This window comes from Oryctolagus cuniculus, chromosome 6, assembly GCF_051225735.1.
Source record: "Oryctolagus cuniculus isolate XC-2025 breed Fujian yellow rabbit chromosome 6, ASM5122573v1, whole genome shotgun sequence".
NCBI lineage: Eukaryota > Metazoa > Chordata > Mammalia > Lagomorpha > Leporidae > Oryctolagus > Oryctolagus cuniculus.
Genome location: NC_142872.1, coordinates 997204 through 1022509, shown reverse-complemented (window position 1 = coordinate 1022509; position 25306 = coordinate 997204). Strand labels below are relative to the sequence as shown.

The 25306-nt window shown below is 47.7% G+C and overlaps 1 protein-coding gene and 1 pseudogene across 1 annotated transcript; both read left to right on the top strand.

Annotated features, from left to right (window-relative positions):
• Positions 1 to 7495: 7495 nt before the first annotated feature.
• Positions 7496 to 8463, top strand: LOC149125881 (olfactory receptor 2T6-like; annotated as a pseudogene).
• Positions 8464 to 20405: 11942 nt separating this feature from the next.
• Positions 20406 to 21484, top strand: LOC100339122 (olfactory receptor 2T1-like). Its single transcript, XM_008251816.4, has one exon. The coding sequence runs from the start codon at positions 20531 to 20533 to the stop codon at positions 21482 to 21484; it is 954 nt and encodes a 317-aa protein (XP_008250038.3). The 5' UTR covers positions 20406 to 20530.
• The last annotated feature ends 3822 nt before the right edge of the window (positions 21485 to 25306 follow it).

Sequence of the window (25306 nt, the reverse complement as noted above, 5' to 3'; positions counted from 1 at the left end):
GAACGGCTCTTCCCTTCCTTTGGCTGTGTTCCTGATTTTACTAATTTGCCCCCTTGGGGCAAGAGGGACATAAGGAGTGTGGCCATGGAACATCCATTCAACAGTTGTTCTCAAATCATTAATTAAAACCAGACCTGGGGAGGAGATTGCGCAGCCCTGGTTGGAGCCTGTTCGGTGCTTGCCACCCAGAGGTGGGGAGCAAGGCTGTCACAGCCGCCTGGGGACAGCTTCACTGCCTGCCGGCTCAGGGAGGGGCCTCTTCTGTCACTCACCAGGGCTTTAAACTTGGCTGTGTTCTGCTGTGTGCCCCAGTGTGCAGTGTTGCAGTGTGAATCCCAGGCCTGCATTTCAGTGGTCATCTTGGAACACTTCTAACACTCTCTTTTTTTAAGTTTTGTGCCTTTCCTCGTGAATGTCCTTTTTTTCAGGGAAAAAAAGAGACTAAAATGGAGACATGAAACAGGAAGACGAGGAGGTCGGCTTTTCTCTCCAGTTCCTAAGATCTGCCCTCGGGTGAAAATTTCTGTGAACAACTTCGCCTCTGACCAGCATTCCTCCTCCTGGAGAGACACTGTACACCGTGAGGGGTCCACTGTCATCAGCTGCCATCTCCAGTCTCAGGGTAAGGGAAATGCTTGTTCTCTTGTGTGCCGGGTTTGGGTGAGAGGAAAACGGGCAAGGAAGGGTAATGCTTTCAGATAACTCACGTTTTGTGCATGTTCAGTTCCCACACGCCTAACGTGAGCTAGACGTGCAGGGACTTGGGGGAGAGGAGAAAATCAGTTGGAAAGCTGGTTGGCCATGGAGATGTGAGTAGCGAGGACACTGCCCTGAGAAGACAAGGTTGGAAACGATGAAGCACAAACCAGCTGTGACCGCAGAGTGAGCTAAACTTGGACAGGACTGAAGCGTCGGTTACTAGAGTACTCATTTAGCACATTTCAGGATGCGTGTCAGGTGAGAGTGAAATGTTGGCAAGTTAGTGGAGTGGAGCAGCAAGAGTCATGGAAACACTTGGTGAAGTTGGCTGTATTTCTGGCTTTTGTGTACAAAACTTCCACTCATTGACGAGGGTCATCACTTCCTGGGCCTGGTGTCCAGATCAGAGATGACCAAACAATAAATCCTATTTCCAGCCTTGCGCAAGGCCACCAATGTTCAGTGAACTGATTTCATCCACTGTTTCCTATGACATGCTCTGAACACATCAGGAGGCAGCGCGTGGAAGACAGGAACTTGCTCCCGTAGCTGTGGCCGTGGGCTGGCCAGGCAGGGTCAGCCAGGCTGTGCTGGGTGTGAGGCTGCAGGGCACTGGACAGCCTGCATGTTCCTCTGCACTTCTGGCCCCTGCCTATCACTTTCCTTCTTTTCAGACACTATGCTCCCTCCCACCCCCATGGTCTTCAGAATTAGCCTGGGGGACAGGGTGACACCTTGAGGTGTCGCACACATTTGCAATGGAAAAAGACTGAGAGTCAAAGTCATTCAGTTTTAGGGGCACTTTAGGAAGGTGCTGCAAATTCTGTGAAAAATGGAATGAAAACGTAAGTTTATTTTGATGCAAAGTTTTTTATATCCCACATACATGGGACCCTCAAAACGTTCACATAAAATGTGCATTGTAAGACTCTATGCATGTGTCTCAGCCAGTTTTTGCACCCAGATAAACATGTTTTAATTTCATTTTGTCCTGAACTGAATGAAGTGTCCTTGTACACACTGACTGTTCAGAGGACTGCTCACCCCAACTCTCTGTAACTTGAGAAGACAGAAACACACAGCAGACAAACCCAGGCAGACCAGCCTGGGTGCAAGCTGGAGGTGATGATGGGAGGGGGCCATGTGGGACTCGCGGTGGTCAGAAGCTAGGGGCATCACAGGCACTGGTCTCTGGTAACCACCAGAGTCTAATCCACCTCATGTGAAAAGGCAGGAAATAAACAGTTCTGCGTGTATGCCAGGTGAGGCGAGGTGCACGGGGCACTCCTGATCCTGCAGCCTCCACACAGAGGCCAGCTCCTGGATACCCAGTCTCCCTACATTAGAATCCACGTGTGTACACCTCTTATTTGAATTTATTAGGTGCATGTTTTCATAACTTATTAGGTTGGATCTTTTATTCTATCACATCTTTCTTCTGTAACAGTTACGTTGCAAAGTGCAATAATAAAATGTTTTCTGGGTAGCCTTTGGCTCCCTACATAATATGCTTGCTGTGGCGCAGCTTTGAGCTTCCTTTACTTAAGCAGTGTTTTCATTCTACTCCGAGTACGTGTAAGTCTGCTCTTGTTTTGTATTTCTTACTGGCTCAGTGATACGGACCAATGGAATAGATTAAAGATATAACGCATTTTCTCTTAAAATCTACATTATAAAATGATTTCTTTGCTCCATTTCACTATTTCCTTAAATAGTATTCTGCACACGCTCAAATCACTCTGTTTTTGGCATCTGTTAAAAATATTTTCAAAATGTTAATTGCCACTTAGTAATTATGCACATTTATGGGGTATATTGTGACATTTCAATACATGTATATAATAGGTATGGATCGTAATTTGTGTCTTTTAATTCTATCTTTTTGTTTTTGCACTTTCTTTCTTTAAAGAGTAAATCCATGCTTTTGAAAGGGGGTGTTTGTCCTGCAGAATTTTGTAACTCTAATTAACATTCTTATCTAATCTAATTAATAGTTTTAAGAATCTTCTTTGCTGCTACATTATACATTTTTTCTTCCATGTTTCCCGGTATTTTAGAATACACACATATTGGCCAGAGCCGCGGCTCACTAGGCTAATCCTCCGCCTAGCGGCGCCAGCACACCGGGTTCTAGTCCAGGTCGGGGCGCCGGATTCTGTCCCGGTTGCCCCTCTTCCAGGCCAGCTCTCTGCTGTGGCCAGGGAGTGCAGTGGAGGATGGCCCAAGTGCTTGGGCCCTGCACCCCATGGGAGACCAGGAAAAGCACCTGGCTCCTGGCTCCTGCCATCGGATCAGCGCGGCGCGCTGGCTGCAGTGCGCCGGCCGCGCCGGCCATTGGAGAGTGAACCAACGGCAAAGGAAGACCTTTCTCTCTGTCTCTCTCTCTCACTGTCCACTCTGCCTGTCAAAAAAAAAAAAAAAAAAAAAAAGAATACACACATATTATTAATAACAATTCTGCTAGTGCTTTTCAGAATTGTCCTCATCCTTGTAGTTGTCTTTGTTGGAGCCATCTGTAAATGTCTATCTTTTCTGGCTCATCTACATGTTAGCCTTGTGACAATTGCACACAAATGCATTCACTGCCAGTCCCTTCTCTGGGTGCTGCACACAGGAGGGCATTGTGACAATGTCTTCAGCTCCTGGGGCAACGCACGCACGGGATTCACTTACTGGTGCTTCCTAATTCCCCAATTCCATGGAACGTGATCTGTGTTATGCAGAAAATCGGCATTCCGCTTTTAGAGAGATAGGTAGGTAGATAGATCTGTTCCTGTGAATTGCTTGGAATTCTATGCAATTTTGCAATCATGTGATTGGTAAACATGGATATTAAAACTGAATTAATGTTTACTATTAGTGATATTGCATGGTTTCTTCCATATTCTTAGTTTCAGTTTTGTTTCATCTACACAAACAGTGGAGTGAATTTTAGTGTTTGTCAGACCTAAATGTGTCTCAGAACATCTTCCTGCTTGATTGACACATTACTGGCTCCTCCAGTGGGTCTGAGTATCATCAGTAACTTTTACTGAGCACAGAGCAGTTTTCAACACCAGTCTAAAAAACTTCCGTGGACTAATGAGGTTGCCCTGGAAACCTGTTTCCTTAATATTATTACAGAGAAAATGGGGAAACTGATGCAAAACAAATTGCCTGCAATCACACATTTGGAAATGGAAACCAAACCCAAGAAAATGCTTCTAATTTGGGTTCTAACTCCCAAATTCTGTTTTGGGGGTTTGCAGATTTCTTCACTCTTGGTGGATGTTATCATCTGAGGCTAGTGTGAACTCCAATCTGCTGAAGGTGGCCCTGTTTTCCTTTCCTTTCATCTGTGTGCGAGCTGCTAGATGCTTTTACTTCAAATAACTTGCTGGAATATGCATGAGTGCATCCTTGTATTCAGTGAGACATCTTTCCACGGTCTTCTTGTCCCTTTAATAAAATTTTTCCTTTCTTCAGTTTTTACTTATAATTTTCTTAAATTTGTGGAATTATTCTTTTAGAATCATTGAGTATTTTATTTTGCTTTTGTATGCTCATTACTCCATGTCTATTATTTTCTTCTTAACATTGAACATCCATCTCTCTGTGTTCCTGGAGGGCTATTCAAGCTCTGTCCTCACGCAAGGTACAGTTTCACGCCATCAGCCGATTCTTGCTGTCTCTCCAGTCACTGTTCCTCCCAGTACTGTTTAAGTGCCGCAGGCAAAGCAGTGCCCTACCTGAGTGTCCTGAAGGTCCCCTGCTCTGCGGCCCTTTGGCTCCTCCCAGCCTTGTTGGCCCCTTCTAGTCTCCAGGTCACCGCTGTGGACCACAGGTGAGACGGATGGGGACAGACTAACCCACCATCCCCTCGTTCTCCCTCACCACCCTTCCCTAATGGGCAGCTGGGCTTTGTAGTTGTGTCTGTCCTAGAAAACTCGGACAGAAAAAGGTTAGCTTTCTAGCAAGCTTGCATGTTTTTCACCACTCACTGTGGGGAAAATGCTCCTCCAGGCACTGTGCTTGCTGGTCTACCTGAAAACCTTCCTCTTCTTCCTCGGAGGGTGAGACGGGGCATAGAAGACCTTGCCCCAGCCCAGAAGCTGCCCAGAGAGGTGCAGCCAACCCTTTCCTGAGTAGTCCACACCCGAACACCTTGCACCTATAAAGGTCAAAGGTGGGGAGGTCATAGGTCTTTCCCAACTGAGGAGTGATTAGTGCCCATCTTTCCCCATTGAGCAAGATTCTCAGTTTCAGTGTTGGTGAGGAGTTAAGATTTTTATGCAGCTTCAAGGTATGAGTGAGATGTGTAAGACATGCCTCCCTGGAAAGTGTGTTGATAACTAAGTTATTTGCAGGTTCTGGGTATCCCTGCAGTGCTAATGATTATTGGTGTCTTACTCTGAGGTTAACATTGAACAAGGATGGTCTTGTTCCTGGAATGCATTTACCCAGAAGATCATCTTTCATGTCTTTTACCTGGTTCTGAGCATTCTCAGTATTGACAAATATTTGTGTGAAGGGGAAGAACATTCTGAGATCCTATCATTTTAATAACTCAGAAGACAACTGGCAAAGCAGTTGTCTCCCTCCCTGGGTCCCCGTCTTGTGTGCTTTACGTCAGGTGTTCCCTTTGGTTGCACCACTAGAAAGGGTGTTGATGCCTTAGCAATCACTCCTCCTATTCATGTGCATCCTGTACTGTCCCCATCCCCCGCCTCCACCACCCCCAGCTTCCAGTCATCACTGTGCACTCTGTTCCTTATGATCAACTGTTTCGGGTTCCACAAACTGGTGAAATCATTCAGTGCTTGTCTTTCTGTGTCTGACTTACTTCACTAAGCATAGTGTCTCCCAGGTTCATCTGCATTGCAGCGAGTGCCAAGTCCTGTTCTTTTTATAGATTAATAGTATGCCATTGTGTATGCCTCCGAAATTTCTGTATCCCTCTTTCCACTGTGGGACACAGAGATTGATTCTGTGTCTCGACTATCATGATAGTGCTACAACAAACATGGGCATTCTGGGGTCTCCCTGGTGCTGGGTTTTCTTTTCCTTTGGGTTTGTATGGTGATGGGATTGCTGCAACATCTGGAGCTTCTGCTTTTAATGTTTTCTTCAGGAATCGCCACACTGCTCTGCATATGGTGGGCTAATTTGCATTCCCATAAACAGTGGACAAGCAGTCTCCTTTCTCCAGGTTGTTGCCAGAGTCTTATCTTTTGTCTTTCTGATAGCAGACATTCTCAGTGGAGTGAGAGAGAGCTCACTGTGGTTTTGATTTGCATCTGCCTGATAACTAGCCATGAGGAACATTTTTCATATATCTGTTGGCTATTTGTATGTCTTCTTTTTAAAGAATTATTTATCTGAAAGGCAAAGGAACCGAGAGAGAAAACAGAGGGAGAGGCAGAGGGAATGAGAGAGAGAGATTTTCATCCACAGGTTCACTCCCCAAATGGCTGCATTGGCCAGAGCTCGTCTAGGCTGAGGTCACATGCCCAGAATTCCATCTAGGTCTCTCATGCAGATGGCAAGGACTCAAGTACTTGAATCATCATCCATTGCTCTCCCAAGCCCATTAGCAGGGAGCTTTATGGGAAGCACAGCAGCCAGGACTCAAACTAGCACTCCAATCCAGGGTGCTGGCATCACGAGCTGCAGCAGTCTAACTTGCTGTGACACAGGCCAGCCCTTGTATGTTTTAGTTGCTTGGTTATTGGGTTCCTCCTAAATCACATGGAAATATTTTGCTTTGTTCCTTTACTTATTGCAGTCTCCCAGGCCTGAGAAGATGGCACTGGACTCTCTGTGAGTAAATGTATATGAACCAACGAGAAATCGGCAACAGAGTGGAGGAATCCAAGATTGGTTGATGATCAACGGGTGACACAGCTATCACATTCACTTCAGTTCCCTGTAGTTTGCAGCTGTGTCTACAATGGAATGATACTTCCAGTTGGGAATGATGTTCTAAAATTGTCACCAAAATTCCCCATTCAATCAAGCATCTTATTAAATTGTTTGGTTATTTGAATTTATTGCATCAATCATGGTGCTGCCATATCCACATTTTCAATAAGTGGGGTGGGCAGTTGGCACGGGGTTTAAGGCACTGCTTGAGATGCCCACATCCTATGCCAGAGTGTACGGGTTCAAGTTCCGGCTCCACGTCTGATCCAGCTTGCTGCTAATGCACACTCTCATAGGAAGCAGGTGATAGCCCAAACACTTGGCTCCCTGCCACCTACATGGGAAACATGATTTGAGCTCTGGGCTCCTAGATTTCCCTGGCACAGCCCCAGCTTCTTCAGGCATTTGAGGAGTGAACCAGTGAATGAACTCCCCCCCCCCTTTCGATCTCTCACTCACACACACACACACACACACACACACACAAACACTTTCTCTCTCCTCTTATCTCTTTCAAATAAATAAAAAAACAGTAAAATTTGAAAATAAGAACATAAATAAAATTATTGAAATACATGGAGTCCACTCCAGGTGAAGAATCCCTTCCCAGGCTCAGATGGTCCACAGTCATTAAAGCAGCTTATTTGGAGCATCAGTTGTCAAATATCCTCACCACCACACCAGGGAAACCTGCCAAACTCCTCTTCCAGAAGAAGAAATGGGCAGGAAACCAGATGCACACCCACATCACGTAGAGTGCCCAACACCAGCCACTGGAGCACTTCACTGTGACAGCGCCTGCACCTGCACAAACCCCTAAATGCCCCCCATGCCTTTCGCGGTTCTCCTTAACCCCACGCTTCTCTTCTTCTGCCCCCAGTTCAGCCTCAGTGCCATGGATGAGAGCAACAGGACCCTCTCTGGGGACTTCACCCTGGCAGGCCTCTTCCCTCACAGCAGTGCCGCTGGGCTCCTGTTCAGCATCATCTGTGCCATCTTCTTCTCGGCCATGCTGGCCAATGGGGTCATGGTCTTCCTGATCCACGTGGACCCCCAGCTCCACACCCCCATGTACTTCCTGCTCAGCCACCTGTCTGTCCTTGACATGATGTACATCTGTACCATCGTGCCCAAGATGCTGGTGGACCACCTGCTGGGCCGGGGCACCATCTCCTTCGTGTCCTGTACGGCCCAGTACTTTTTGTACATGGGCTTCGTGGGGGCCGAGTTCTTCCTCCTGGGGCTCATGGCCTATGACCACTATGTGGCCATCTGCAACCTGCTAAGATACCCTGTCCTCATGAGCCGCTGGGTCTGCTGGCTCATCCTGGCCAGCTCATGGTCTGGTGGGGCTCTGGACAGCTTCCTCCTCATGCCCCTCACCATGAGGCTCCCATTCTGTGCCTCGCACAAGATCAACCACTTCTGTGAGGCGCCCACCATGCTGAGGCTGGCCTGCGGGGACAAAGCCGCCTATGAGATGGTGATGTACGTGTGCTGCGTCGCGATGCTGCTGCTCCCCTTCTCCGTGGTGGTAGCATCCTATGCCCGGATCCTGCTCACTGTGTGCCAGCTCAGCTCCATGGAGGGCCAGAGGAAGGCCTTGGGCACCTGCAGGGCACCTGCACTTCACACCTGGTGGTGGTGACGCTCTTCTATGGGGCCGCCCTGTACACGTATATGCTGCCACCATCTTACCACACCCCAGCACAGGACAAGGTCTTCTCCGCCTTCTACACCATCCTCACCCCCCTGTTAAACCCACTCATCTATAGTCTGCGCAACAGGGACGTGGCAGGGGCCTTCAAGAGGGTTGTGGCAAGACACCAAGGGGCCTGTGGTGTTGCAAAGAAAGAATTCTAGAACTGCACCTGTTACACAGCTCATTCTAGTACAGCGCCACTGATGCTGTGGCGGCTACCACACCAGATGTGTCAAAGCAGGCTCAGCCGTGCTTCCATTTTGGCTTCCACACTCAAGCAGTGCCAGAGCCCTGCACACACGACTTGGCTTTGTTCCTCCTTTGTTTCCACTGGTTCCAATTCTTCTTTCATCTCAGCTCTGATCGCATTTCGTGGTTACCACTGTCCCTAAATGCCTGGCTACTGTTTCATACTCAGCCCGTCTTCAATGTCCTCTTAAGACCGGTGACTTTGGCTACAGGATTTAAATGGCCAGTTTGTGGAACCGATGGAATATTTGGGGATTCTGACATCTGAAGCACTGTTAAACCTCAACAGGGGAAGGGCATTTGGCTTAGCAGCTAAGACAACGATTAGGATGCCCGTGTTCCATTTTGGATGTCGATGTTCAATACCTGGCTCTGGTTTCTGACTCCAGCTTCCTGCTAATGCAGTCCAGAGGGACAGCAGTGATGGCCCAAGCATTTAGATCCCTACCACCCATGTGGTATAGACCCAGATGGAGTCCTTGGCTCATGACTTCAGTCAGGGATAGGTTGTAGGCGTCCGCGGGGTGAACCAGCAGATCAGTGTTCTCTCTCTCTATGCCTCTTGAATAATAAAACAAAAACAAAAACAAACGAAAGACTTCAAAGGAAATACTTACATAAAGAAACAGATTTAGAAAATCCAAATAGCCCTTTCTTTGACTAGCAACTGGAAAAAAAGTATTTTCTAAATCTGCACATGGGAAAAATGACTCATGAGTTTTTGTAGAAATGCAAAACCAGGGTTCTACTATGTTGTATTTTCTGTGGGACAAACAACCACTGTTGAGAAATGGGTGCCTCATAGCTACCATCCAGTTTTGTGTCTAGTCTGCTAAGGTTTGCCACTCTGGGGGTGGATCTCAACACTTTTCTCCCAAGGAAATAGTGAACAACATGCATTTATAACACCGGTTTGCACTGGAAAACAGTACACAATCGGAAGAAATGCCAGCTTTCCATCTGGAGGTTAGACCTGGGATGCTTTTGGAAATGACTGAGTATCATTTATGTGGGGCCAAGAGACAGTAAACAGACCCGGGGTTGCTAAGGTCAGGGGATAGAGAAGGATGGACAAACAGAACATGGAGGATTCAGGGCAGGGGACCAACCACAGACAACAAGAAGTGGCAGGCCACAGGATGGGAAGCCTTTTCCACGACTCATGGACCCATGGAACAAAAAATATGAACCTTAATGTGAACCACAACCCTAATTAACAGTCACGTGTCAAAGTGACTCACCAGTTATGACAAGCAATATGCTGATAGTGAGAGGAAGAAGGAACTCTGTATGATCTGGTGAATTAAACCTGAATCTGTACTAAAACATAATGTTGTTCACAACATCTTCCTAGAGACCAGGAAAACTTCTGATGCTGTATTTCAGTCAATAAGCCACAAGAAACCGTCACCAGGCAGAAGTAAGGAGGGGGCAGGCATGCAGTGTAACTGTTGGTTTAATTGGCTTGGTATAGAGCTTTGGTGATGTGTATTTGGGGATGGGAGAGGAGGTGAGGCTGGTGTGCATAATTCTTGCATACCAGTGGTTGTCAGTCTCACACGTGTTGTAGGTCATGGTTCAGGTGGTCATCAGTCTCACACATGTTACAAATCAAGGATCAAGTGGTTGTCAGTCTCACATGTGTTGTAGATCATGGGTCAGGTGGTCATCAGTCTCATGTGTGTTGTAGAAGATAAGGGTCAGGTGGTCATCAATTTCACACATGTAGATGTGGATCAGAAGGTCATCAGTCTCACGTGTGTTGTAGATCATGGGTTAGGTGTTTGTCAGTCTTGTGTGTTGTAGAAGATGAGGGTCAGGTGGTCGTCAGCCTCATGCATGTTATAGATGAGGGTCAGGTTGCCATCAGTCTTCTGTGTATTGTAGATGAAGGTCAGGTGGTGACACATGTTGTAGATCATGGGTCAGGTGGCCGTCAGTCTCACATATGTTGTAGATGAGGGTCAGGTGGCCGTTAATCCCATGTGTTTTGTAGACCATGGATCAGGTGGTTTTAGTCTCACACAGGGGATATTGCAGAACTTCCTTGTCATCACATGTTCCTCTCCCTTCCGTGCACAGGAGATACCTGTCTGCACCACCTGTGTGTTCAGGAGAGACAGTACTCTCTTTCCTGCACTCTGACTTCCCTCTCCCCAAGAGGACACAGCCTTTGGAGATGAGGCTGCACTGCAGGGTGAAGCCTTAGCAGACTGAGAGCAGGGGATGAAGCAGGCCATTCAGGGCCAGCGCCACTCTTGACCACGTTATACTCTGGATCCAGCTCCCTGCTAATGCACCCTGTGAGGCAGTGCATGCTGGTCCAAGGACTTGGGCTCCTGATAGCCATGTGGGAGGCCAGGTGGAGTTCCTGGCTCCTGGCTTCAGCCTGGCCCATCCCTAGCTGGTGCAGGTATTTGAGGAATGAGTAAGCAAATGGAATCTCTGTCTGTCATTGTGCCTTTCAAATAAATTAATAAACAAGAGTGAGTGGAATACTTTCTTCCATATTTTTTTCTTAGAAGGTTGTTATCTATCATAGCAAGTACCATTCCCCAAGAATGCCCTAAAATGTCATGTAGTTCAGATCATCAAAGCTGCGCAAGGATAGCAGGAAACATCACCCCTCTCACCCAGCACTGAAAGCCTCACTTTAAGCTCCCAGACAGACGTGGCCTTTGACAGAATCTGAAGCTGAGCAGCCTTGGCTGTCTGCAGGAAAAGTCGAATATCAGTGCCCAGAGCCCACAGAGCACATCTCGGGACTGTGGCTTCCTCTGGTGGAAACCAGCTGCTGAAAAGTGAGGTCTGTGTCCACAGAAGACCTGGCAAGTCTCAAACCTGGGCTGGATCCCCGTGCAGTGATGAAGCCATTTGTGTGACACTGCTGAAGCCACAAGCAGGGCACGACGTCCCATTCCCATGCATGGTGGCTGGCACAGCTTTGAAAATTTTAGACAACATAATGCATATTATGAAAACTTCAAAATTTTTTTAAAAAAATGGAAATATTTATGTTTGTGCATTCAATAACTATGTAAGCAAAGGCAACGTTATTATTCTAAATAGTAATTACTTACTAATTAGAGGTTGTAGATCAGTAAAATTAAAAAGTAAATTAGTATATAAAAATCAGAAGCCTTCAAATTTGCCATAAATAAACACTGATAAATATTTTAAAAATCCAGAAGCAATAATAAATCAATATTTGGGGTAAATTTAATTATAAACAAAAGTAAAGTGAGAGGTACCCAGAGCATGCATGTGCACACCATATATATTTACACCACACACACATATGAATATTTAAACCACAACACATTTCTATATACCACTCACACATGTACACACCTCATGCATACATGAATACATATCTACATGCCACACACATGCATATCTATCTACTACATACAAATCATAACCTTTATAATAATTTATATATATATATACACACACACACACATATAAGTGAGGCAGAGAGACAGAAAGAAAGAGAGACAAAAAGAGATCTTCCACCTGCTGATTCACTCCCCAAAATGTTCACAACAGACAAGGCTAGGGCAGACTGAAGCCAGGGGCCAGGAACTCCATGCTGGACTCCCACATGGGCAGCAGGGACCAAAGCTCTAGTCATCATGGGTGCTTCTCAGTATGCGCCTTAGCAGAAAGCTGAGATCAGCAGCAGAGCCAAGCCTGGAACCCAGGAGCTTGGTTATGGAATATGGACCTCCCACATGACATCCTAACTGCTAAGCCAGCACCCACCCCCAGATCACAAATCTCAGGGAGAAAGTTAGCAGTCCCTGACTGGCCCACAGGGCTGGGTACAGGCCTCGATGAGAAGAGCGGCTCTGTGAGGCTGTCAGTCACATCACAGCGAGTGACATGGCTGGTGCTAATCCAAGAAAAGCCACAAAGGGATTCCAGAAAATGCATGGAGAATGCGCAGAATGGACGCAGGTATGTGTGCATTTCAGAAACTTGTTAGGCCAAACTAAGTTTATCTTTTAAGTCCATTTCCTACACACTTTGTGAAGTCTCTTTGGTTGTATGTGTATGTGTGTGTAAGCACACCAGCACGTCACACACCTGCACACACAGTGGAAAGCAGTTTTGCAAAGGTAGATGCCGTATGAGGCTTTTGATGACTTTCCCTGGTTTTATAGGGAGGGAAGCATTTGTAAGCTTTCACATCTTTTTCCAGGGGATAAGCGTTGCCTGAATAGCCAGGCAAAATGATCCGGTTAAACCACCGTCATGGCAGGACAGCGCGGCAGAAAGGAGCTACTTCCTGCTGCCCCTGCATGCCTGTCTTTGTCCCCACATTTCCCCAAGGAAGCTGTGCTGGCCGAGGTCTCTTACGGAGCACCGGGGACAGCAGGGTGCTCCTGTGGTGTCAGGCGCTCTCTTGCACCCATCACCTGCTCATTAGCTGTGGCCCGTCTGCCTCATGGAAGTCTCCCGAGACCCTTGGGGGAGGGGGCTTGCTCTTTTCAGCAGTGTTGCGCAGCTCCCAGTAAACTATTTACATCTGGCTGTTCTGGCTCTGTGCACTCCCTGCTGTGCCAGGGACCCTGCTGCCTGCCTTTTCCTTTTTCACATCTGCTTGTCCCTCTTTGCTGAGTATTTCCCAGCAAGATGGCAGGTGGGTGTCATCACACGTTTCTTTCTAGGAGGGTTGTGTGATGGGTTGTGTAATGCACAGTGGTTCCGGGATAGCTGGGACAGTGTTTGTTAGTTTGTTGTAACGATTCTACCTTCTGCAAGCACATCACAGAACAGCTCCCAGTAACCCGCTGTCTGTCTCTGTGCCGACTCCACCCTCAGTTGATAGCTCAGCTGTGTCAAGCAGCAGGGTCCAAAGGACTGGGTCCTCAGAGGCCACTGTGGACAACACCTGTGCATGCAGAGTGACCACTCCCTGAGGGCTCTCCTGGACGGCCACAGCTGGGGGTTGTGTTGGCATTTCCATCTCTGTATGAAGCGGAGGAGGAGGTAAGTTCACTGAGCATCGCCATTTCCCCTTGCTGCAAAGCTCTTCCACTTCTTAGCTCTGTTGTTTCTCCACGCCTTCTCTGCTTGCACCGAGTTCCTGGGTTTGCAGTAAGCTGTGGTTTTCCTAAACCGTGCCTGGTGATCTCTTTGTAATCAAAGCACTGCAGTCCAAAGGGCCACCTGCAGATGTGGGCACTCAGGAAGTGACAGAAGAGCCGTTCTGGGCATTCAGATGTGTTTTGACGTTAGGAATGTGTGCTTCATTCTTGGACACCTGCTAGGGGTCGTGTGGGACTTTGATTCTGGAGCCGCAGGCACTCAGGCTGTGCGGTAGACTCATGACAAGATGGATACGAGGTGATGTGGGAAAAGCAAATAAATTATTTTAAGGTTTTAAACTATTGGGTTGAATAGCTTGATGTTTAGTTTGAATGATGAGAAATTCTTGGTTAAAAGGAAGCAAGTCAGCGACTCCCCTAGCAGCTTCTGCCACCATCAGACCAGCTCCCTTTCTGAGACTCCAAACCTGGAAAGGAGAGCCAGATGGGGTTCCTCAGGTGGCAGTCTGGATGGGGCTGTGTTCCCGGTCTGGTGCCAGGAAGCATCGCTTGGCACATCTGTTTGAGAGCAAATAACTGAGTTTCTTCAACATTTCGTAGCAATATGAGTGGATTCACATCCCCTCTTAGGATACTGCAAACGGTTTGTGGAAAAATAGAATCACAAGGTAAATTTACTTTGGCTCAAAAAAGTGAAGTCCACCCCTAGGTTTTTCATTATATGCACATTCATGAGTTTTTGAAGATCTCTCCTACACATCTGCTTTTAAAAAAATTACACCTAATCAATGTATCTTTAGATTCTATCTCCCATGAAGCTTCCGGAAGCCATTCGCAGAAGACACAAGCAAGAATCGCTCAGGCTGAGCCTCAGGGAAATGAAGCAGGGTTGTGTGCAGCTGCTGGGCTGCACAACACAGGTGCACGTCGGCGGCAGGACGACAGGGTCACTGCAGAGCCTGGCACAGGCACAGTGAGCCTCAGCCTGGGAGAGGACCACGAGGGCACCCGGCAAGCAGCCTTCTTTCCTTTATAAGGCCGGCTTCCCTGTCTGCGTAGAATTAGAGCAAACCCTTTGCTTCTGTTTACTGTTATTTTCTGATTGATCTAAGGGCGTGTTATTCTTGTGCAGGAGTGGGTGAGGGCATGGAGAGGCTAAGGCACAGCTGGCGCTTGGCTTCCGAAGCACAGCCTGCACCCAGGATCCCCAGGTCTCCACCCGGCACACTGCTTGTATCCCTGCCCTCCTTTCACAGGAAAGGGCGCTGATGACCAAGTGGAGGTGCCTGCTTGGCAGATACAGAGCTGGCCTGAGACCTGGCAGCTGGCTGGACACGAGCCCAGGCCCTGTGCCTTCCACCTGGAGATGCAGTCACTCTGCAAGCCACTGCCCCATCACGATGGAAGGGTGTGTGGACACCGACCCCTTGAGGGGCGCTTTGCCGGTACTCACACACAGCAGAAACCTGTGTCGGAAACAGCGGGGCCCTCGCCTGAGGCCTGCCTGTGCCTTATGTTCTTGTGACAGGCAGGAGGGTTGTGTGGCTGGCAGTGACACCTGGCCCCAAGTCACCCCCAGACTGAGGAAACTGATAATTTTGTGGTTCTTCCTCCAATCTGAGTCTATTCTTTTTTTTAACTTTTATTTAATGAATATAAATTTCCAAAGTACAGAATATGGATTACAATGGCTTCCCCCCCATAACGTCCCTCCAACCTGCAACCCTCCCCTTATCCACTCCCTCTCCCCTTCCATTCACATCAAGATTCATTTTCTATTCTCTTTATATACAGAAGATCAGTTTAGCATACATTAAGTAAAGATTTCAACAGTTTGCTCCCACACAGAAACATAAAGTGAAAAATACTGTTTGAGTACTAGTTATAGCATTAAATCTCAATGTACAGCACACTAAGGACAAAGATCCTACATGAGGAGTAAGTGCACAGTGACTCCTGTTGTTGACTTAACAAATTGACACTCTTGTTTATGGCCTCAGTAATCACCCTAGGCTCTTAAGGAGCCCATTGTTGAAATACTGAGCAGAATAAAGACAACCCAGAGAAGACTCAGGAACACGTACTGTGTATCTAGTTTCAGAGTCGCACTAGTGTGTTCTGAGCTGAATTGAGATCCCCATGCAAAAACTCCACTGTGAGTCTCCGCGGGCTCGGAGTCAGCAGCACGCAGACTGTTGTAACAGCAGAGAGGGCCTGGCCCCAGTGTGTTCCATATGGAAGAGCTGAATCTGCAGGAACCTGAGAAATGATGACGCGGCATTTTACAATGGACACTGTGAAGATTCACCCGTGTGAACACTTGGGCTCCAGGATTTCAGCAACAAATTTGCAGGAGAAGCAGACAGGAACGAGGCAGCACAATGTGGCACGGAGAGGAGGAGCAAGTGTACCGTCTCATCCATCCCACGGAGGGTCGGACATTTAACAGGAAGAAAATTGCTCCTGAGCAGATGGGCAGGGCCAGGAGCAAGGTGCATGAGCAGCTACTAGTGCAGGCAGCACTGGGCCACGCAGAGGCAGGTGACAGCTGCCCTCACACCTGTCACTTCATTTAGGGACAGTGTCAGGGATCATCACCATCCTGTGCAGGGACAATGTCCTGACTTCAGACTGTAGTGAGTGGGAGGAAGAAATGGGCGCCATCCTGATCTAACCCAACCTGCCCCTTGGGCAGAACAGGAGAGAAAGTTGTGCAGGTCAGGGTGGTATCCATGTGCTGCTTCCTGTGGACGCGCAGTCTCAGGAAACAATGAGCATTTTAAGTAAGCCTGAAGGACAGCTCTAGGAGCTGACGCTGTCGCATAGTGGGTAAAGCCGCTGCCTGCAGTGCCGCCATCCCATACGGGTGCCGGTTCGAGTCCTTGTTGCTCCACTTCCTATCCAGCTCTCTGCTATGGCCTGGGAAAGCAGTGGAAGATGGCTCCTGCACCTGTGTGGGAGACCTGGAAGAAACTCCTGGCTCCTGGCTTCAGGTCGGCCCAGCTCCATCCATTGTAGCTATCTGGGGAGTGAACCAGCAGATGGAAAACATCTCTCTGTCTCTGCCTCTCTGTAACTCTGCCTTTCAAATAAATAAATAAATTGGAGGGAAGGAAGGAAGGAAGGAAGGAAGGAAGGAAGGAAGGAAGGAAGGAAGGAAGGAAGGCTTTAAAACCCATGGGTATTTTACCCAATAGCTTTTTCTTTTCTATGTCCTCACCATTTGCAGAGCAAGCAAATCTGTGTTCCTCAGAGACATTTGGAGTTTCTACAAGTTTAGTTGCAAGACAGACATTTTTCTGAGAGTTTCCACTAAATGCCATTTGCTGCAGGTCAAGGAGGGAAGTGCAGAGCCCAGCTGCTGTAGCTTCATGGGGCTTCACTGGGCTCACAGGCCTGCTGAGCGGGAGACACTTACATCTCAACTCCACACACTTCAGGAGAAGTGTGGCTTCCTTAAGTGAAAGGCTGGGAATTCTCACACATTTACCAATAGTTTTGAGATAATTTACATGTGATTATATAACACCACCATTTTACTTTGTATTATAAATATGTATAATATGAAACAAATATTTCACCTGTACTACACATTTCTTATTTAATCCTTAGCTCAGCTCTGAATGTGTTATTGTCTCAACCTAACAGAAACAGACACTGAGGCTCAGAGAGTCTGCAGGGAGTCCAGTGCTACAGAATTGATCACCGTCACGACCAGGAGAAGAACTCGGTTCATCTGATTCTACATTATTTTACTGTGCGCCTATCATAGCGTTTCAGAGCAGCTTCTTGAATACAGGCACAGAATTGTTTGGAACATTCCCTGGCTGTTTTCACGTGGACTAAACCAGAGCAAGGTGAGCAATGTGCACCCAGGGGAGACTCAGCACTGCAGGCCCTCTCACCGCACCACTCCACAGCCAGGGAGCCCGCAGTAGGTGTCACTGATCATTTCAAGGCAGGCAAACTGCAAGGCAGAGGAGTCCTCTGGATTAGTGCCAGTGTTGACACTGGCCACAGAAAAGGCAGGCAGAGGAAGACCTGGGCTTGAGCATGGGCCGAGAGCAGAGAAGACTCTCTGGTGGTGTGAGACAGTCCATGTCTGGACTCTTGAGAGATGATCAAAGTTGAACTTGGAATGCAGGAAGGGGCAAGCAGTAGGATCGCTGCAGCTGGGTGGGTTTCCCCATAGGTCTTACTGCAATCCATGAATGAAAACTCACAAGGGTAAGGAAACAAGGCACATTGTAAATGATGATAGAATTGTTGTCAAGAAAATCCATGAAACCTAGCACAAAACATTCAGAGCTAGGGAAAAAAGAAATCAAGAAGACAGTTTACACTCCAAAATTCCATAGCCCTGATGATTATAGCTTATGGGATCCACTCCCAGTCAGGACTAACGTCCAGTAATCTCACTGAAGACTGCATGGAGCTGAAAGCTGGCCACAATTCCATGGCAGGTGCATTTGTGTGGAAGCCACCATGGAGGCCTGGGCTGTGCAAGGGTGCACAGGATGGACTGATCCTGCCTGGTCCAAACCCTGCTCCTGCTCATGGGCCACACAGCACAGACTCATCACTGCCAGTTCTGCAGCATGCGAGGACCCACATCCCAGCTTCCCTGTAAATTCCTTTCCTGCAAGCTTTGTGCAATGTTAAAACCATTATTCTAAATAATGCCCACATTTTTCAAATACATAAGAGGATCATTAGATTTGTTTGATCAGTTTAGCTCCCAACATAATTAAATATTTCCTAGTGAGCACATTTAGTATCTAAACATATAAGACATCATCCTTTACTTTCAGAAAGTTTCCTATGGATATTTTTTTCTTTACCATGACTTTAAGTTACATGAACCACAGTCACTCCTCTTTTCTTAATCATGAAGCACCAATTTCCAAAACTGACAGGTGGGTTACAGCTCAACTTGTGTATACCTCTCGATTTCCTATGTATTCCAATTGCTAATCATGCTAACTGCAATGCTAATCGTAATTCTAATGCTAACTCTCTATATCCTAAAATTGAACTTTCCTTATTAAAAATAAAGTAAATTCTTGGATGGGGTGCGTATTTGGTCTAGTGGTTGAGACGCCAGAAGCTTCACCCTGCATCCTCTATCAGAGCGTCTAAGTTCAGGTTCCACCTCCAGCTTCCTGCTAATGCAGACACTGGGAGGTGGAAGTGATGACTCAGGTAATTAGGTTCTTCCTCATATAAGAGAGACTTGGACTGATTCTTTGTCCCTGGCTTCAGCCTGGCCAGGTCCTAGCCATTTTGGCCATTACAGGAGTGAACTGGCAGATGGGTGTGTCTTCTCTCTCTCATCCATCTTTCTCTCTGCCTTTCAAATGAATAAAAATAAACATCATAAATTCTAGAACTGTGAATGCCTCGTATAGATGAATTTGTAAGAGTAGCCTCCATTGAGTGAGATACTCAGCAGACTCATAGAATGGCGGATGTCCTAAATAGCACTCTGGCCTCAGAATCAGCCCTAAAGGCACTCGGATCTGGCTGAAAAGCCCATGAGAGTATTTCAGGCATGGAAAGCCAAGACACTCTGGCAAAAAGATCTCTGTGAGTGAGATCCCAGTGGAAAGAACAGGTCTTCAAAGAGGGAGGTGCCTTTCTCTGAAGGGAGGAGAGAACCTCCACTTTGACTATGACCGTGTCTAAACAAGATAAGAGTCGGAGAACTCAAGGGGCTTCCATAGCCTTGGAAACTCATGACTGGAGCATAGGGAGATTACTGATGCCATAAACAGGAGTGTCAATTTGTAAAGTCCACAACAGGAGTCACTGTGCACTTACTCCTCATGTAGGATCTCTGTCCTTAACGTGCTGTACACTGAGGCTTAATGCTATAATGAGTACTCAAACAGTATATTTCACTTTGTGTTTCTATGGGGGTGCAAACGATTGAAATCTTTACTTAATGTACACTAAACTGATCTTCTGTAAAAAAAAAAAAAAAAAGAAAAAAGAAATTATCAATTCCCAACTTGACTCTCACTGGGATTAAACATGACAATAGGTCTGATCTGATTTCATCATCATTTAAAAAAAATCATCTATTATTTTTCACTTTATGTTTCTGTGTGGGAGCAAACTGTTGAAATCCTTACTTAAGGTATACTAAGCTGATCTTCTGTATATTAAGATAATTGAAAATGAACCTTGATGTGAATGGAATGGGAGAGGGAGTGGGAAAGGGGAGGGTTGTGAGTGGGAGGGACGGTATGGGGGGGGAAGCCATTGTAACCCATGAGTCGTACTTTGGAAATTTATATTCATTAAATAAAAGATAAAAAAAAAAGAGTAGCCTCCATTGCTCAGCTCATTTCATGCCATCCATTCTGTCTGCAATAGAGATGAACTAACACCAAGCAAAATCTTGTGATAGAGACAGCAACTCAAGGCCCAAGGGGAAGGTTACTCATGCACTGGGCTCATGGCAGAGAGACTGCCCACAGTCAAAATTAAGGGAGCTTTGAAGGTGATGGTGATGCTGACACAAAGAAATGCATGCAGATGCATCCAATGTGGCACATGCATGTGTACGCATGTATGCATTTAAGGTAGCACACACATGCACATACACACTGACAAACCACCGACTCCCGTGTGCACTTGCTCAGGTGTTGTCACAAGCATCATTGTAGCACAGCAGCTGACATCTTGTCCAATGTGTGGAAAGAAGTATCAGATAATAATGGCCTATTTTACCAAAAAAAATGTGGCATAGACTAGTTGCTAGGTATCAGTTCCCACGTACCAAGAAAATATTTTTAAATGTTCTCTTTTAACTTTTAGAAGTTTGCTGCCTGACATTAATCTCTGTGTTGTCATTCTGATTCCCTGGAATGCTACTATGTCATTTGGAAAATTCTGGACTCCCTAAGCACTGCTGTGAGTCATGGACAGGTCCAACATGACTTCCACAGACTTCACCTTTTTGGGGCTATTCGGCAGTGAGGAAACCTCAGGCCTGCTCTTCACCATCATCTCCATCATCTTCCTCTCCACACTGACAGCCAATGGGATCATGATCCTCCTGATCCACACTGACCCCCGCCTCCACACCCCCATGTACTTCCTGCTCAGCCACCTGTCCTTCATTGACATGATGTACATCTCCATTGTGCCGAAGATGCTGGTGGACCACGTGCGTGGCCAGAGGGCCATCTCCTTCGTGGGGTGCACAGCCCAGCACTTCCTCTACCTCACCCTTGTCGGGGCCGAGTTCTTCCTGCTGGGGCTCATGGCCTATGACCGCTATGTCGCCATCTGCAACCCGCTGAGATACCCTGTCCTCCTGAGCCGCCGGGTCTGCTGGATGATCATAGCGGGCTCCTGGTTTGGGGGCTCCCTGTACGGCTTCCTCCTCACCCCCATTACCATAAGCTTTCCCTTCTGCAGATCCCGGGAGATCAACCATTTCTTCTGTGAGGCACCTGCAGTCCTGAAGCTGGTATGTGCAGACACAGCCCTCTATGAGACTGTCATGTACGCCTGCTGTGTTTTGATGCTGCTGATCCCGTTCTCTGTGGTGATTGTTTCCTATGCCCGCATACTGACTACCGTATACCGCATGAGCTCGGTGGAGGGGAGGAAGAAGGCATTTGCCACCTGCTCATCCCACATGATGGTGGTCACACTGTTCTACGAGGCCGCCATGTACACCTACATGCTGCCTCGCTCTTACCACACCCCGGCCCAGGACAAGGTGCTGTCTGCCTTCTACACCATCCTCACCCCGCTGCTGAACCCCCTCATCTACAGTCTGTGGAACAAGGACGTGATGGGAGCACTGCAGCGGGCACTGGGTAGAATCAAAGGCTCTCAAAGTGTAGCAGGAGGCAACTTCTGATGTCTGTGCCTGCCCATGCAGACAGCAACTAGGACCGCGGTCCCAGCAACCACACCAGCATCAAACGTGGAAACAGGAAAGAAGAGTTCAACAAGGGACTGGGTAAACGTTAACACTAAAAAAACTGTCCTCATGACATCTCTCCCTCTCTACTTTGTTTCTTATCCCTTTCCTTTCATTGCTCCATTCATACATCTCCAAAATGAATGCCTGCTGATTTCCAGAAAAAAAAAGGATTAGAAAGTTTTGTTCTAGAACTCTACCTCCTGGAGGACAGGAAGTCTCACGGAAGTTTCAGTGGCATGGACGGCATCAAGACGTGCAGGAGGGAGGATGGCTGTGTGGGGACTTGGGTCACTACTCCAGAAGCCTGGCTCCTCCTCTGTGGTCAGGCGAAGACCACTGTTTCCGTCTTTGGCCCAACCTCAATGGGAGAGGGTTGTGTTGCTTCCCACGCTCTGCCAGCGTGGTAGGCGCAGAGTCACTAGGCACAGTTCTCTCAAACAGCCATCGGAGTCAGTAAAACCATTCTGTGCTTGTTGCTTTCAGTCAAAAAGGGCATCTGAGTTTTGTTTGCAATGTGTGAGTGAAAACTATTTGTCAGATAAGTAAAAAATGATGTATGAGAGCAAGGAGCATGGCCAAGAGAAACCAATGTGAGAGTGTGGTATGCCATGGCGGGGGTGAGCAGGTGTTTCTAGCGCTTTGGAGAAACCTGCAGGGCCTTAGGGTGGGAACATAGTGAAATGCTTTTCAAACATGTCCAATGCCTTCAAAATGGAGGCTGCACCAGCCAGGGGATGCCGCTGTTGGTCCATGAACTGATAGGGGACAAGAAGGAACAGACCATGTCGGTTCTCACCATTGATATGTGAGGAGCTCATGCAGGCACCAGACACAACCATGGTCATGACGTAAGTAGACTAATCAATCTCTCAAAGCCTCAGTAGTGCCTGCTCATCCTCCCACAGTCTCTACTCATTGTGAGTTCCAGTTCAGGGGTGAGGGCAGTGGGCTTCAGAGACACAAGGACTTCCAGAGGCCAGCAACGTGAACAAGCGCCCTGAGGACTTCACTAGCAGCACATTGGTGAATGAGTGCACCAGGCTGCCAGTTTAGAGGACATGGTTGATTGGACCCTTTGCCCTTCAGTGTCCTCATCCATGCACTCACTGGTGTGTCCACTGATTCTTCACACCTGTGAGCAAGACTGACAATGCCCTTGCACTCAAACAATTTGCATTCTAGTGAGGAAAGAAAGCAGATAAAAAAAACACATAAATCCCACACACACTGAGTGTGGCAGCAGTGACCACAGCTGGGCATCTCTGTATCCAGAGCCCTGCAAGTCATCCTTGGGCAAGACCATCCATGTATAATGTCAACCAAAATAGGTGTGGTGGCAGGTGAAATGCACAAATGTGCTGATGGTGAAGGGAGTCCCTGAGCTGTGCTGTATGAACTCAGAAAAGCTGGATGTTCTGATGCTACTGGCAACAACATGGATTGACCACAACCCACTGCTGCACTGAGAAAACGGCTCATAAACACTACAGCTGAATCAATGCAGACCCAACAGAGCTACCCTGTGCCTGGGGGGGCCGGCGGCTGGAGGATGTGTGAGCAGGTTTCAGGAGCTCTTGGTTTTCTCTTTCCTGATGTGAATGCTGATTGCACACCCAGTGCTGAGATTGAGAAAACTCATGAAATTCAAGGTTTTTGGATATTTAGTACTTTTTTGTATGTAGACTTTACTTCAAATAAAAAAAAAACAACTGTAGCTCATAATTTAATGTGATATATACAAGACATACAACAGGCCGGCGCCACGGCTCACTAGGCTAATCCTCCGCCTAGCGGTGCCAGCACACCGGGTTCTAGTCCCGCTTGGGGCGCTGGATTCTGTCCCGGTTGCCCCTCTTCCAGGCTAGCTCTCTGCTGTGGCCAGGGATTGCAGTGGAGGATGGCCCAAGTGCTTGGGCCCTGCACCCCATGGGAGACCAGGATAAGCACCTGGCTCCTGCCATCGGATCGGCGCAGTGCGCCAGCCGCAGCGTGCTGGCTGTGGAGGCCATTGGAGGGTGAACCAATGGCAAAGGAAGACCTTTCTCTCTGTCTCTCTCTCTCACTGTCCACTCTGCCTGTCAAAAAAAAAAAAAAAAAAGACATACAACAACATAGCGGAACACTGGAAATAGGTTTATGGGGGCCGGCGCTGTAGCGCAGCAGGTAAAGGTGCTGCCTGTGGTCCTGGCATCCTATATGGACACTGGTTCAAGGACTGGCTGCTCCACTTCCCATCCAGCTCTCTGCTGTGGCCTGGGAAAGCAGCAGAAGTTGGCCCAAGTCCTTGGGACCCTGCACACACACGGGAGACCCGGAAGAAGCTCCTGGATCCTGGCTTCGAATTGGCTCAGCTTCGCTGTAACTCTGCCTTTCAAAGAAATAAATAAATCTTTAAAAAAAAAAGAAAGAAAGAAAGAAAGAAAGAATAAAAGAAATAGGTGTATGGCTATACTTGCTGTGGCATTCAACCTCTGGGAGGTTCCATTTGAGCAAAAGTATGATTTAGACATAGAAAAATCCCCGTGGGGAGACTTCCAGACAGGAAGAGCAGGCACCACTGCACAGAACAGGAGCAGTGAGTTCAGAAGGCTGGGAGTGTTCGTGATGGGCAGAGAAGGCAAGAATGAAAACTCAGGGGGCCAGGTCAGGATGCTGTGTGCCAATGCTGGACCTTCACCCAAACTGCAGAGAGCAGCTGCTGAAGTTCTAAGCAAAGGAAAGACAGATCATGACCTGCAAGCAGAGAGTGTGTTCTAGCAGAGGGTGGGCTGTAGGGAGAAACACTGCAGCAGTGTTAGGTAGCAAGTCAGAAATTGAACCTGTGTGTGGAGACAGGCCTGAAGACCAGCAACTACTGAGGAAGCCCCAGAAGCCCAGCATCTTGCACTTCAAAGTCCTGCTCAGAACCTGATAACCTCCCAAGTGGTCCCAGCCCTTCCCCAAGGAAAGCTCCCAGGAGAATTCTCTCCTCAGGACCAAAGGCCTTACCTGACCTGATAACATGGGGCAATAAAACCTTCTCAGATGCCCTAAGGGAAGCCCCCCTACTCTGCCCAGGAGCCAGCAGATCTGGGGAGGAATTTGCTAACTTTCACCCAACAAACTCTTCTGCCAGGACTCCCCATCCTTTGTCCTGAAGGAGGGGGGTGGGTGGGTAAACAGACTCCCTTAAAAACCTGGGGAGTCCAAACAGACAGGAGCTTAGCTCTTTCCTTTCTGCTGAGCCATCTGCCTGTCCTGCCCAGGTGTATTCTCTCCACTCAACCATGTAACCTTGCTCTGCCTCCCCCCCATTCGCGAGAATGGGTGCTCTGTCCCTTCTGTTCTGATGGATGCTGTGTACCTAATAAAGCCTTATCACTCTGCTCTCTGTCTCTTGCCTGAATTCTGTCTTGCATGAAGACAAGAACCCCAGGGCCATTCCTCCAGTAACAGCAGGTAGACCTCCTAGGAGATTCTCATGGATTCCAGCCTGGGTCAGAGTGTTAGAAAGGATCCCTGAACTCCAATCTGGCACCAATGAGGCAAACGTGGGTCATGTGGCAGAACCCAGGGTGGGGGGTGATACCCGCAGGAATATTGAGAAATGGAGAGGAGGGTTTTCCATGGCCATTTACCCAGAAATTTGATTTTCCTGCTGCTCCTGGTTGTTTCAATTTATACCTTAAATGCTTTGTGATGCACAGAGTTCTCTTCTAATGCATCAAGGGCTAAAGGAAGGGGATTCCATCCCCACTGCACAGGCCAGTGATGGCA

What these genes read in the sequence shown, in the direction of transcription:
- LOC100339122 (XM_008251816.4), top strand. Translation starts at nt 20,531, where the DNA reads ATGGACAGGTCCAACATGACTTCCACAGACTTCACCTTTTTGGGGCTA.